This window comes from Apus apus, chromosome 5 (assembly GCF_020740795.1).
Source record: "Apus apus isolate bApuApu2 chromosome 5, bApuApu2.pri.cur, whole genome shotgun sequence".
NCBI classification, from domain to species: domain Eukaryota; kingdom Metazoa; phylum Chordata; class Aves; order Apodiformes; family Apodidae; genus Apus; species Apus apus.
This window is the reverse complement of record NC_067286.1, coordinates 38,912,571-38,928,784: the sequence shown is the minus strand read 5'-3', so window position 1 is coordinate 38,928,784 and position 16,214 is coordinate 38,912,571. Positions and strand designations below refer to the sequence as shown.

At 36.0% G+C, this 16,214-nt stretch overlaps 1 protein-coding gene across 8 annotated transcripts in view; it reads right to left on the bottom strand.

The window, feature by feature from the left end:
* NPAS3 (neuronal PAS domain protein 3) overlaps nucleotides 1–16,214 on the bottom strand; it is a 616,938-nt gene that overhangs the window by 170,106 nt on the left and 430,618 nt on the right. For all 8 annotated transcript variants that reach the window (XM_051621658.1, XM_051621659.1, XM_051621651.1 and 5 more), the window contains one exon: nucleotides 15,122–15,211. In XM_051621658.1, the coding sequence (XP_051477618.1) occupies nucleotides 15,122–15,211 (90 nt within the window). The remainder of the gene's footprint in view (nucleotides 1–15,121; nucleotides 15,212–16,214) is intronic.

Below are 16,214 nucleotides of genomic sequence, written 5' to 3'. Positions count from 1 at the left end.
TCTATTTCTCATTTGACTAGCCTTACACACTACTTTTGGAACAATAATCTACAGAAATAGCAAAATCTTCCTTGTTTTAAGCGGAGATCCCAATTTTAAAATGTAATACCCTATCACAGCTGAAGCCACAATGTTCAAACATGCTGAGCTCTCAATTCAATATGAAATCTGCCTGTTCTCCTGGCATGGGGCCAAAAAGAGACTGATGGGTTTTGACACATTCTTCTCTAGTTTGCTTGTTTCCTAGGCAGGGGCTATTGTTCAATTATTTTAGATGTCTAGTTAGGATTTCTAAAACTCAGATGTGTTATATCTATATTTTGTATATATACAAGAGGCAGTTACGGACTTGAGAAACTCCTTTCAGTATAACAAATTAAACACTGAGCCCCACTTCCTACTTTCATAAGCACACGTAGTTTCACACTTATGACTGGCAAAACAGTCATGCAAACACACATGACCCATCCATTGACTTTGGGTGTTTACAGAGATAAACAGGGCACAAAGAAACAAAATTATAACATACTCTCCAGAACTTTTGCTTTTCGTGAGACTGCCACAGATTTTAATGAGAGTTCACAGAGTTCAAAAGTCCAAGCTCCAATCCCTAAAAAATTTAACTGAATAGCTCTATACACATCATTAGTTTCACAGCTTTCAATGAGAATTCTTGTGTGCATGTTTGCAGGATCCAAGCCTTTGTTATGATATATTCATCCTTTCTTCTACTGATAGTCTTTTTATTACAACTTGTGGCATTACCTTTTGTTATCCTTATTTAACACTTATCATTCAGAAAACTGTTTACAGTTCCTTGTCACATTGTCAAATTTAACACTATTTAGAATAAGTTTTTACAGGACATACATCTGCTTCAGACTAAATAACTTAGAAAATTTCAGCTTAGTCTAGACACAACTGCATTTTTTTTCCACTGATGTTAAAGCAGTAAGATCTTCTTTGAGCAGTCATCACACTCCCATTTCTATCAGAAAATGGATTAGATGGAGCCGCCTTTATACTAGCAAGAGGCTACTTCCTATCCCAATAAAATCACACTGAAATTTGTCCGAGTCATGCAACTGGGCAAGCAACAGCTGCTTCAACAGATCAATACAAACCTTCTCTCTATTTATATCTACAATCTACAATGCCCCATGATTGTGATCAGAGGCCAAGGGTGTGATGTGTACAGTGACCCACATGATTAACGTATTTGTGTGATACTGCAGCCAAGGAATTGGGGCCCAAATAAGACACAGAAACCTCATTAAATCAGTGCATTTCCAAAGTCTTTTTCTGCTCTTGGATCCTGTAAGACGCAGTAAGTTGGGATGATTTCCTATGTCTGGCATGCAAAGTCTCAGGGTGAGGAAGGGGGTTGTGATGGGAACACATTGCTGCCTCCTCATGTAAGTGTGACAGAGGGGCCAAATGAATGAATTTAAAGGTCTGTCCAGAGGGATTTAATTTTCAAAGGCCAAATCTCATTAGACTCCATCCTTGACAAACAGACTCCAAGAGCCAGCAGCACCATCCCCCAGTAAAACTAAACATACTTCAGGCTACCATAGCTCTTCAGCATGCCCATGGCACAAAATGAGGGAACAAATGTGCATGCTCAGGGCTACAAGGCTGCATCTGGACATTCCTTACTTCCTAATATTGTGGGACAGTCTAGGACAGAGGTAAAGAATTTGTCTGCACAACTTTTAAAACTCCCTTTTCAATTTCACAGATGCATACAGATACACACACAGATGCATTATATATAAACATACATACATATGCATACACCTAGCTATAGAGCTGATTGTATCTGTAATGTATACTGCATTTTTATATTATACTAGAGCATTACACAACACAACATTTTTTTTATTTTTTTTTTAAAGCATAAAAGCCTGTCTTTATAATAAGTATGACAATTCAGATTTAGGTTTTTTTAGCAGGGAAAGGGGATGCCTTCTAATTGACTGGTAGCATTTGTAAAAGGGTAACAGTTCTTACTGTTACATTTTGAATGGCAAAAAATACCCACGCTTTGTAAACTTTGCATTTTCTTCCACTGTTAAGATGAGGTTCTCATAGTCACCAATCTCATTAAAAGTTAAAACTGTTTCTGCTTAGCATTAGCAAGGAATAAAAGGGTAAGAAGGAGGTGTCTGTGAGAACTATAGCCATTAACATCATTGACCTATAAATACGTCCTCTTCAAGCTGATACACAGCAATTAATTATCCCTGTTTTGATATAATTGCTATTACGGAAAGCCCTTTGCTTCCAAGTGTTAATACAATTGCAGTTCATATTTCAGATTATCTGCCAAAATGAAAAAACTAATTTCTAAACATTTTATCATAAAAGTTGTCCTCAGCTTTTACACAGTTAATTTAGTCAAATAATATCAGATAATCTTAGAGGAGATTTAACAGGAAATTGCTAGGGACTCCATCTAAGCAGCATCCATTTGCACTTATATAAATGTACTGAATGTGTAGGAAGACTTTGACAGCTTGCCATATGTGATTTCATTCTGTAGCCTACCTACTTTACCATCAAAAGTTATATCCTTTGAAGCATTGCCAGAATTACTTTAGCCCAGTAGATACGCTAGATGTGCCCTTTAAAAGCCATATCATTTCCTTTCTACTCTGACTAGTTCAATGTAGCATCTGCTCAACTAAATTCCTTTGAAGGTTAAAACCAAAAAAATCCCCTGTATTACAGCTCACTAAGATGTCCAGTGTTGAAAGAAGACCATGGATGCAAGAGAATAAATGAGATAAATGATACTATAAAAGAGAATCAGAGAATTATCAGCTATCATGGGAATATTATAATTATACACACACAGAATAAATACTTGGATTTCAGGATAGGTAAGCATTTTATTTAAAATAATATTAATCCCTGAATTTTATACATCCATTCCATTATGCTGATTGTTTATATGCAAATTCTGATACTGCTGTGACATGGGTTCTAATGCCATAATAAACACTATCACACATCAAAAACTTGATTAAAAATAGCAAATATAAGTATGTAAGTATAATCTCCTTTAAAATCTTTGGGTTTTACAGTCATTTTAAAAGACACTGTTATTTTCACAGCACCTTTCCAGGTGTTCTAGATGATATTGAAGGGATAGTCCATATCATTTGGTATCACAAAGCAGTTGTGACATTTTAGAAATATCTTCAGTTTAGCTTCTTTAATTTCTACAAATGCTATTTAAGATTGAAGGCTTGTGTTTTTACTAAAAAGCTGAATGAACCCAGTAATTACATTATTTTCTTGCCTGCTCAATTGAAAAGCTTTCAAAACATTAAAATGGCAGTGTCCTTTCATAGTCTCTTGAAACCCTGCAATGTCAATTTTAATTAACGAGCTGCAAAAGTTACATATTGATATCTGGAATTTTTTTCTACTTTCACTTACTATTTCACATGAACTTGCACCCTCACAAGGAAGGTTGCAGACTTTGCTAATCTGCAGGGATTTATCACAAGAGCATGATGAGAATGCAGACTGGACTACGTCAGAACTCACAACATCACGGTCCAAATTATGTACAGCACTAATGTTCATGCACCAGTTAAACAGCTCCTAACCACTTAGAACAGAGTAAGTATGACTTCCTTTATGTCTGTGTATCTTAGTGGCCTTGTATCAAATGCATAAGATCTTCATTCCCAGACACAAGTGTAGGTAAACCAAGAGGAGTGTAATTATATCAAAAAAGAAAAATAACCAGTATTAAGGGACTGGCTTTCATTTACCCGAAAAAAACATCTGGAATAGCCCTCATGAGTTTGTCCAATCTGAAGTGTACAAAATTCTTTCTGTGGGTTCATTTCTGCCAAAGTGCAGGAAACATAAATCCTTAAATTTGCAATGAGCATGGAAGAGAAGCCTGTGTCAGTGGAGCTCTCTCTAGAAACTAGAATTTGGTTATGTGCATTTCAGTGACAGAATTACTTTCTATTTTCAATTCTTCCTGTGAATTGCTATCAAGGAAGACAAGACCGAATCAGAAGAAGATGGGAAAAAGATGGCTTTAAAATAAAAATATCATAATTGTTCACCACTCCCAAGCATGCAACTAATCAAATGTACACCTACCACAACAGAAAAATTTTTCCACTACGTTGTTGTAGACAACCACTCCAACCCTGAATATTGTCAGGTCCTTAGAATGCATCTTCCTCAGTTAGACACTACTTCATCTACACAACAAATAAAGTCACCTTAAATAAAGTAAATGAGAACCATTCAAAAACCTGTGACATTTTTTCATTGACTTACAGGCTGTAGATAAGACTCATGTCAGGTCAGGAGAAACGAAGGTAGGAGGGAAAGTTACTGTTCCTCAACACCTCATTAATAAGTTTTGAAAAAGGATGTATCTCTTACCACAAACTTTAAGTCATGGCTCATACATGCTGCCGAAATATGTGGAAGAGACACATTTATAATATTAATCGTATCTTTCTTATGCATATGCTGCCGATGTTCAACAAGAACACACGGGTAGCTCCATTGCCATTCAAGCAATGTCAGGAATGTATATGGCTTTGTATTTACTATCTATGCCTGAAGAAATCCTGTCAAAGGAGAGACACCTTTTAGAAATGTATTATGAAAAGGTATAGACTACACCTCACTAAACTGGCTACATCCTAATTGAGCCTAGAAAACACTCTTGTAACTCAAAAGACTCAAAGTCAGAATCTTAAACATCTAACAGAACTTTTAAAATAATTAATGTAGGCAATAATACTGTCATACACTTCAGTAGCACAAGGCCAGGTTTATTACTGTAGAAGTTTCAAAAGTTAGCTGGAATGCAGTATGACTATGATGCACCATATTCGTTTATAAACCATGTTATTTCACTTAACTAGACAAATGAGCCAACACTTCCCCTTCCTATTTTACTGTTGCCAAACCTCACAATTTCATTGCTGATCATGTGATGTTTGATTTCAGCTTCAAAGGCCTGACTGTAGAATCATGATATTCTCAGAAAGTCTCAAAACATCTCTTAAATAGAAAAGCAAATTTCTAACATTTATGGTTGTAAATGGAAAAAGAAAAGCTGAACATGTAAAGCTGTAAAGGCTGCACAAAATCCAGAATACTAATAGGCCCTTTAAAATATTATACTCATATACCTAATAACTTGAAACCAGCCTTACTCTTTGAGTTTATTTTGGGGCATGAGTTAGGAATATCAAAGATTGGCAAAATTTATTTTGGTTGGTGAGTAAGAAGTAGCATGTCTTCTCACAGCTCTGATTCTCAGTTGCTAAGTAGGTACAGAGTTCTGTGCCTCTCTTCTGCCTTCCCTTTCCTGTCTGCTCACACTCGAGAGACATTTATTTTGTCTGTCTTGCTTACACTAATTTGATTCTCCCTTCCCCCAATATATGCCTAAGTTTCCTGTGTCTACAGAAAATAATTTTTGCTCTAAGATGTATCTCCTCACTGCTGAAGGTAGATATTTTCTCTCTTTCCTTTTTACTGTAAATTTCTAACTCTGGGCAAAGGAGGTTTATCACTCCATTCTTCTCCCACATCTGAGCTCCTGTCTTTTGAAGCAGAAAATGTAGTTCTAGTTTTCCTCTGCCTCATCTGGTGGCCAGTAGAGGCAACATCTCTGCTGCATTGCTGGCTTTGGCTATGCCAGCACTGCTAGAGGATGCTCCATCTGTTCCCAAACCATTTAACTACATCCTCAATGGAACTGCAGTAGCCTGTGTGCTGGGATGGGTCCTGATGGCAGATCCTTATGGCATAGCTTGTAACAGGGAATTAAACTGGCTCTTCTATGGATCCATCTGCAGAGTCCTTTTGTGACTGTATGATGAGAACAGTAAGTAAATACCTTCCAAGGGGAGCTCAGTTGCTCAGTGTTGATGCAGGTAGTTCCGAAGGTATGAGCAAACAACAGAAAGAACTTCCAGTGTGAATGCTGTTGAGGAGCTCAGCTGAGCAACTAAGATAAAGTGTGGGTTCACAGTAAGCCTGTCAGGTTTTTTAATGCACTTTCCCCCTGCTCACTAAGTGCAGAACCAACCTGGGTACATTGCCACTCACTTTGTAACCTTACCAGGAAGCTAGTACCAGCCTCTGCAACTGGAAAGACAGGTAAAGGATGTCTTGGATGGAATCCTCATTCAAATTCCAGAAAAAACAAGCAAACAAAAAAACCCCAGGGAAACATAAGGTTGAAATACTAAGGTAGCATATTTTAATGCTGAAGATGAATGGGGAGTAACAAAAGAATACAGATTAGCACAGAATCACAGAACAGTAGGAGTTGGAAGGGACCCCTAAAGATCATCTAGTCCAACGCTCCTGCTAGGGTATCACCAAGAGCAGATCACACAGGAATATGTTCAGACAGGTTTTGAATGTCTCCAGAGACAGAGACTCCACAACCTCTGACAGCAGCCTGTTCCAGTGCTTTGTCACCCTCAAAGTAAAGAAGTTTTTCCTCATGTTTAGGTTGAACTTCCTGTGTTTCAGTTTGTGAGCACAGCCCCTCATCCTGCCACTGGACACCAGAGTCTGGTCCCATGCTCCTAATACCAGTACTTCAGATATTCATAAGCACTGATGAGATCCTCCCTCAGTCTCCTCCAGGCTAAACAGACCCAGCTCTCTCAGCTTTTCCTTATATGATAGCATGAAAACTTATTTAGCACTGGAAGAGCAAAAGTACATGGACATGATTGTCTTGAATTTCCACTACAGACCTTGGAGATTAAGCACCATCAGGCTTTGACTTGGAGGTTCTCTTAGTTAGATCCCATACTATGCACTGAAGATGTTCTCCACAAAATATGGAATGCTTCTCTTACCAACCTCCTCTTCCCAAAAGAGGCTTCCTCTGTTAACTCTGACTGAAAACAGCTGAAAACCCTGACTGAGGCTGTAATATTACAAGACACTGGCAAAAACAGACTGAGACATATCTTCTATCCTTGTTCTGAGCTGCTTGTTCCTGATCTTGTGCTTTCATTTGCAACCCCTTAGTTGGATTGATAGAACTGTCAGTGAGGGTTTGCAATGGAAGATATTACTCAACTAACCTGAGTTTAAAATAGGTTGGTTTTTTAAAATTATTTTTGCAGGATTGCTTTTAGTCAAGATCCACTCGATGATTGTGTTTTCAATATATAAAGGCACTCTTTTATACATTTCATAATCTTAAGTCAAACCTTGAGTTTCTGTGGCCTGATCCACCCTTTCTGAAAGGGTGGAATTGCTTGGAATGGGAACTCTGACAAGTGAACCCATACTGTTTGACTGCTACAAATCCTGAATAATTTCATACATAGTAGAATATTTGAGTCAGGATTTTCTCTTGCCCTGACTCAAGTAAGGACAGAAAAAACTTATCAGTCCTTAGAATCAATGCATCCTCTAAGTGTTCAAAAGCATGTTTTCTTACTAGTAATTAAAATATAATAATTATAATGTACTCATTTTTAGAATTGAAATTTTAATTGCTCACTAGTAGAATTATATTTTTGACCTTACTCTTAAAAGGCTGTTCTTAGTTCTTGAGGTTTTTTCCTCCTATCTCTAATGTGCATGGAAAATATATTTATACCAAATTTGTATATTTCTTCTCAGTACCTTTTTTTCCCCTCAATTATTCCACAGCTGTTTGTTTTACTAAGTGACAATACATAGGATAGTCTCCAATTTCCACACAAATATGTTACAATGCAATGCAAAAAGATACCAAACTACCCTGCAGCTAATTTGGATAATATGGATGTTAACTCATGGAAACTCTTTGTCTTTGTTTTAACAGGAAAGACAGATGTAAAATAGCTAAACTGTCTTAGCCATTTTCCCCAGTCGTTTTTCTTAAAACAATCTGAAAACATTGCATCTCCCAGAAAGCAAATGGTCTAACTGCTAATATTCTCAGTCTTACCTGTCTAGTACTGGAAAGAGTTAACAATTGCAGCAAAAATACCTTATCCAAATCTTGTTTTTAACATCAAATGCTAGAAATTATTAAGTGACATGAAAAGTCTTCAGCCTTCAAGCATTAAACCAATGAAGCTATATTTTATTGCACAGAGAATCTGTGTGATTCATTTTAACCAGTGAATCCCTTCTGCATAAAGGCTTTCAGTGTTTCAGCCTCAATGGCTGGTAAAATATGTTCAAAAGAATAAATAAGGGGAACATGATTCTCATGTAAAATGACATTCTGGATTCTTTAGTTAACTCAACAGAGAGCTATATTCAGCAGAGCCTATAAGACAATACTGCTGGCAGTATTTAAACACACCACTGACAAATAAGCAAAACAATGTGATGAGTAACAACAAGTTAATTTCAAGTTTAAAAAATCGGTAAAGCATCACTATATACTGCATTTGGACTGACTACAAAGTGACAGCAAGCGGATTATTCCACAGATTCCTAATGCTGAAAATTCTGATGGCATTTACTAGCATAACCTTTCAACTCTGAGCACATCAATAGAAGCAGACAGTGGTTTGAAATATGATTCCTTGCAGATAGCATATCCTCATTCATCTGACTGTGGTGCTCTGTGCTCCATTGCACAAACAGCGGCTCACCCACTTCTGAGAGGACACTAATAAAAAAGGCATCAATTTTCAGCTCTAGTACTACTGTGATCTCTTTATATGTTCGACATCCAACATTAAATTAAAATGCTGTTATAAATCCTACTTTCTGAATCTGGAATGAGTGTTGGGTTTTTGTCGCATGAGACTGCAGCAAATCTTGTCAAAAGCAAGGAAGCACGTCTTGTTCACTCGGAATTAATGTTGTGGATGAAAGAAAGAGGTAAAAGAGGTTGAGTATGGTTGAACTGTGGGTGACAAAGGCAGTGGGTAAAGCAGCTTTGGGGGACCAAATAAAGCATAACATTTGCTGCTTTCAATAGGTTCCTAATCAGTATTTAAAATGAACAATTACTAACTGCACATGAAAAACAGTGTGTTCATTGTATAAAGTACTTTAAAAAAACCCTGGCAAATCTTTAATATCCTTCATTCTTCACAGTTTAGGCAATATATTCTGTGCTAGACAAATCCAGCTTTGTAATAACCAGCTAAACAGACTAAGTGATTTGGATCACTTCAAGACCAAACAGTGAAGGTTGTTACAGAGTGTCTGTGCAAAATTATGCATATTGATGTTGATGTTCAGGACTTCTGTCAGCTTGTCATTTGCACTTGAGCTGCCTTAAAAGTTCTTGAGTGGGATAGGGGTTTAAAAAAAAAGAATGAAGGCAGAAAGAAAAAATCTTTAGGCATGGATGTGAAATACTGTGACTATGGCAAAATCTTTTCCTGAGCAAAAACAAAGCTGTGAACATGACTGCGAGAATGAAAGCGGGCAGGATATTTCTGGTATGCAGAAGGATGACATACATTTTGGAGCCTTTCCCCTGCATCTGATAACCTCTAATGGCAGGTATCCTTTCTCCTTTAGGAGCTAAACTAAGCTCCACTGAAAAGGCAATAATGGCTTCAGCAAAGATACTGTGTTTATAGATATTTTCTCTTGTTCAGTTCATTCATAATTATGAAGAAAAGAAACAAGCTTGCCTTTTTGGGGGTGGGGGAGTGCCTTGAAGAGTGGTTCAATATCTGGATCGAACAGAGGAACTTTTTCCCCCTAAGGATCCTGCCTGAAGAAACCTTGACATGCACAAAGTCAGAACCTAGACAAAGTTGCCCTGGTGAGAACGATAAGGTCACCCGTGGGATTGCTGAGATTATCTCTGTCAAGCACTTGGACAGCATGCAGTCAAATGATGCATCATGCAGTCATTTTCGGGGGGGAAAAATCAATTTCTTCACCAGGTCGCTATTTGCTTTTCAAAGTGCCCTTGTAGGCCTTCACCACCAAGCATTTATCAATTTAAATGTTGTAAATTGATAATATGCCACCGTGCTTTGTACTGTTTCTGAATTATTTTGATACTTGTATTTTCTTACTGCTCTCAAAATCCTGAGAGCCGCTCTATTTCAAGAGTTCCTCCCTTGCTCACTTCTTTTAGCATAAAAGATAAGAGTAAATAAACTTCCTTATGGTGAACTTTAAGGAAAAAAACTTATTTAAAAAACACACAGACAACACAGAATTTCCCAGGCTTTTGCTTCCTAATTTTAAGGGGGACAAACTATTAAAAATCATTAATGCTAGTGCACCAATTTTACTAAATGAGCAGAAATAATCATTCTACATAGTAGAATTTTAAATCAAAAAGCTAAAAAAATGACAACAACACAAAAAAGCAAGTTTTCTTTCTCAATTGGTTATTGTCTAGATTTGCTAAAAATAATAAAATAAAAATATGTAGTTTCCCTGTGAAGTTTCTGGTTTTTGCTGTTATTTTTTTTTGCTTAGTGTTTTTTGGTTTGGTTTGGGTTTTTTTTGGGGGGAGTGAGGGTAGATTTTTTGTTGTTTGTATTTGCTTTTTCATTTATTTTGTTCAGTTGCTTTTTTTTTTTCTAAAGATAAGGATTACTATTTTATTTAAATAATAGCACAGAGGCAAAATAAGGCAGGACTTAGAGAACGAATACAAGTATCAATATTGCTTTATATTATTTTTAAGCGGAGTACACAAGCAATCCTTTAACCATCTAGTAACCTCCACTTGATTTGCATTGAAAAATAGGTAGAACACAGTAGCTGAGATTTGTGCCTCCTAAAAGCAAAAGAAATACATGGCAGTTGTAAAGCATTCATAACCTCCAGTGATTTATTGGCCCTCAGCCAAGTTATCAGGGGAATCTAATTCTTCTTTATTATTCAAATAAACCACATTTGGCACCATGGTTCCTTTTCAGAATAGCTTCACAAATAGACTGAGTACTGTCATTTATTTGACCTTGTACTTGTGTGCTGTAGCTATAATTTTATTTGCTATCTCATAGAACAAATGCACAGAAAGCCAAAATAAGTAGACAGGTTATGCTACCAGTAATGCAGCACACATGTAAGATACCTGTTGGGTTTGCCTACTTTGTTTTAAAAAGGACAAAATCTCCAGAATTTATTCTTTTTTCCCCTCCTTCATCTCTGTTATCTCCTATTATGACTGCAGCTGCATTGCTCTTTTTCAGTGAGCTCCTTTTTCAACAGGCCAATCTGTAGACCTGGTCTGTATCCTGAACAAGTAGGAGTAAAGGTAGGAAATAGTTTACTTTAAGGTGTGGACCTCACAGAAGGAAGGCAATGCATAATATCCTTTTTGAGTACAACTGTTGGTGAGAGGTGATCAATAATTTGTTTCCTGAAAGCAAAAGTATCCTAGCCAGTTTATCAGCCCATAATATTTTCTATTTGACCCTGAGGACTCATGGGTCTGACAATTTTATCCTTTGTTCTCGATATATTTTTCTCTGTGTATCTTTCTATTCATGTTTAAGCATATTTTTGACCCAAGTCTCAAACACAGAGAGTTTGCAAAAGGATTAAAATCTCCTAGGTAAGCACTGATATTGACTTCTAAGTGCCTAAAGGAATTATTTGAGTGCCTCTTCAATGTCCAAATATAATGACTCATTTTACCCATCTACTTTTTAAATCTCATCCCATTTCTAAAAGGAAATCAGGGACCGCAGTATTCAAAAATATGTCAGTTTTCCTGATGCCAAAAATTATCTGCTGACTTGAAAACATCAAGGAATAGGAATATATGAAGACAAAATATTTCTACAGAGGCGCAGTGTAAAAATCTGTTTGCATTGGCAAAATGGTAAGCTATACCATCACAGGTCATGTTTGCCATCCCTGGGAAAAAATCCTGTCTGTATTTTACATTTCCAGATAAGTCTGTATATTCCAACAAATACTACAGTTCCTGAAACTACTGAATACTCAAAAGTATATTGGACAGTTACAGCTTGCCTCAAGTATAATTGAACTGTGACAATTTATACAGACTATGGCTATAAATGGGAGATTTTGGCTGATTTCTGTTCCTTTTTTTTTTTCTTCTCTCACTCCTAAGTTTCAGCTAACTTTGTGACTTTCCCTCTACTTTAAAATGTTCTCTGAAAGTGCTCTAGTTGCAATTCCAAAGTGTGCTCTCAAATCCATGTCTGCCAAACTAGCCTAAAATTCTTGGCTAGTGTTAGCTGGAAGACAAAAGTGTTGTTTGTATGTATATATATAGGTGTCTATATGCAAACAACACTCATTGTAAAGTCAAAAGATTATTTATTGTAATTCTTTGTTTACTGTTCAAATATATTGTTATTTTTGCCAGGAGTAACTTTATTATCATCATGGTTGCCAGACTACCTCCCAAGATATTGTTTTATCAGATTTCTTTACTATTAGCCCTGCAGCTAACCTTAGAACACCAGCATCCATTTGTTTTCTACCACTGGCTCTCAATGTTCTGAAAATAGAAAAATTTGGTTCCGTGAAAAACTGGTTTCAGCTGCTGAGATTTGGTTCAAGGACTACTGTTCCTTTAGCTAAGAGACATGAGGTTTTCTTTGCAAATACAATATATATTGTAAATAGATTTCCATGCACACTAATTAAATAAAAAGGAAAAACAAAGAAAAACAAAACAAGGATAAGTCTCTAAGAAGTAATTTGACTAGGAAAGCGAGACTCCAAAGTCAGCACTTTAAGGAGATTCAAATAAAAATGCTTATAGTGTACAGACTTTCTGAGGGGCAAAATTAACCGAGAGGTTCTATATAAATACATAGTTGGGGACTATCAGGATAGGAACCTATCAATGTTTACCTGCAGTGCCAGAAATGCAACATCACATGTATCACACAGCACCATTTCAGATATTCAGAATTCACGACTGTTTTAAGATAGTTGTAGTGCAAACAGTAGCATTCCCATGTATAGTTTGAGAAACAGTTTTATGAATATCCTCGCTAACATTTTTGTAATAAATTAAACTTTGATTAGTGATTTAGTAACAAGTAGCTACCGCATCTCTCTTGTCATTATTAAAGAGACCTAGCTATATAATATTACAGCAAGAGAACAATGTATTAAAAACATAAATACAGTAGGTCTGATAAGTATAAAATGACTTGGTAAAGACAGAAGAGAAGAACAGTGAAAATCACAGATATTTTAGTAGGTTTCAGTAGATTTCATCTATTGTATTAAAATCCACAGTCCTGGTTCTGATTTCTGGTAGTTATTCCATCAATACTTTCAGTAGTGAAGGCAAGGAGCAGATTCTCCTGGTAGATCAAAAACTTCTATCTTGCAAAGACAATTGCTTTTTTTTTTAAATCTGAACCCTTGCTTGAAATTTGGGGATCAAGATGAAGTGTGAAGTCTTAAGATAGTGTAAGTTCAGAGTAAGGAAAGATTTACCAACTCCTATAGTCAAAAAGACAGTGGCAGAAAATGCTTTTAGAAAGAGACTAGCATAGGGTTAAAGCCAAATTTTTCTTGAACAGATGATATTTCAGATGGCCACACTATTCCAGATGCATCAATTTCCTTGAAAATCCAATCCATATATGTGCATATGCTGTGCTGGCAGGAGGACTGACTGAAATGGCCAAAACCCAAGAGCTAATATTCTTTTGGCCAGAATAATGCAATTATTATTTTCCTAGCTATCAGTCTAAGCATACAGAGCCATCTGTTATGCAAAGCAAACATACACATCTCAATTACAGAAAATGCAGTTGCCTTGACAGAATTTGGATTACACCACTAACCAGGGCTGTAAAATTTGTTTTAAGCTAGTGTATAATGGATGCCTTTCAGGAGTTTCCTAATTAGCATTTACCTGCTTAAACTAATTATCCATCCTTCTTCTTTACTGGCCTATTAAACTTCGTTGGATACTATGCATTAAACAGATTAATATGAGCATAAGACAATAATAAACATTAAAGTTCCAGTTCTTTACTGTATTAGCAACATGGTGGCGCACCAATTTCAAAATCTGAGATTTTTGATACTAACTCCCAAACAGATTAAGGCAGGGATTAAAGTCTATTACAAAACGAGAGACTTTAATGAGAGAAAAGAATACTGATAAGAATTAGAAACAGCTCTGTTTCCATTTCTATCATTTGGTTTGCTAAAGCCAGCACAAAATAACAATTACTGAACTTATTACAGCCAATTGTTTGCGTGTTCTTTGAGGAGCTAATGAACTTCTATTCAGATGCTCACCAGATAATATTTAAAATTAGTCTTTTTCTTCTCCAAATGTTAAAATTTCCCATTTCATTGTTTTTGGGGTACAGCAAAACTGACAGTTGCCAGTGCTAATAGTTGCTTCCTCATAGCAGAATGGGTTCCAGTTTAAAGGAAATGAAATAAAGATTATCTGAGTTGTTCTTTTTCTTCTCAGGGTGACTGCAATAGAAGTAGATTATCCTACTCAGAAAATCATCATGCAAAACCTTTCTGCTGCATTTCTAAGTACAGGCAGAAAGAAGCTGTCCTTCCCAAACATTTCTGAATGCTACAGGATTAGCGAATCAGCGTCAACAAGCAACCTTCCCCCCACTTTTCTCCTGTCTTTTAATCTTAAAAAAACAGTTGTCAGCAATTGTATTAAAAAAAATTAAACTATTACATTTTATAAATTTGTCTTTTCATGTTAGTAAGCATTTGTGAAAGTGGCAAAATGTGCCCTCGTTGGAACACTCCCTGCAAGACATTTTAATGGTCTCTTTCAGAATTTCTTGACTCCAAATGACTCCCTGTCATCGTGTCAGCTCCCTGGATAATGCAGGTTACTCCATAAACATCCAGTAATAGGACACAAGGGAAGTACTATTAGTGTGTCCCTTTCCTATCAGGTATAGAGGTTTAAAGTTCAAAACAACTGAGAAAAGAAACTTCATTTGTTCTCAATAAATTAATAATGATCCTTCATGGCAATATGTTTTCAGGCACAAGTTTGTCTTATCTCAATACCCAATATTGATAAATACATTCTTCAGGATGAACCAGATGCAACTTTAAATAACTAGTTAAATAATCCACATAAAATACAGAAACAAAATTATTAGTTCTTTAAGAATGATAAACAGAAGAATGAATCACACACAATTATGGTCTAGAATCAAAAGCATGTACTTACTTGGGACAGGCCTAAATAGATGGAGACAGTTTCTGAAATGTACAAAAATTTTCCTTCTTGATTTAGTGCAAATACAAATCCATCCAGGGACTACAGAGTAAGGAAAATAAAAACAAAACCAAAAGAAAACAAAAGAAAACAACAAAAAAAAGAGAATAGATTAATAAAACCCTCTAAATTCTAAACAGAAATAGATTCAAATACATCACAGAACCAACTGAGGAAAAAGTTATAATTTCTATGAGTGTTTTTAATTTGAATCCTTAGAACAATTCCTTTATACTCTGTCTACACATTAACAAACAGCATAGGAGAATATTTCAAAGTTCAAGGACTTATTATCTTGTTTACATCTGCCATATACTGTATAAAATTTATCTCATTTGCATGACAGGAGAAATACAGAAAAATAGTGTTCTTCAATTTTTTTATGAAGAAGTAAGAAAATAAATAACCTTCCAACTAAATGGTATGCAAGAGATCCCTCCCCATCCTCATAATCAAAGCTGTGAATTTTCACTTCCAAAAACTGAAAAAGAGAAAATAAAATCCTACCATCACTCAAACCACTATGGACCTCAATAATTTGTTAATTAATTGAGGATTACACACACATGCACTCGGGCGCGTGCGCCACACCCCCCCCCCCCCATTTTCCTTTTGTGAGTCAACAAACAAAGCCAATCAGCAGATTACTGTCAAATATGTTTACAGCTTAGGTCTATAGAAATGTTATGATTTTGCTCCTTTGGTGTAAAACTCTGGATTAGATTTTATTTTGACAGGTTCAAGTCCTTGGATGCGGTTTTCATTGCAATTGCAAAAATCAAAATACAATACAGGGATTAATGCATACTTTTTGAAACATGAGTGCAGTTAATAAACAAAGGACTGTATTATAAACTGGCACACAGAGTAAATCACTACACATCAAGACAGAAATATACCTCTAGGAATAAGAGGAAATCTTCACTACGAAGAAACTGCTCTTCATACACTGTATTTGCCTTTACTTTCATGCTTTTTACGATTACTGGCAAACAAGCATTCACTATTGCATAAGTAAAATCACAGAATTCCAGAAATTAGAAAT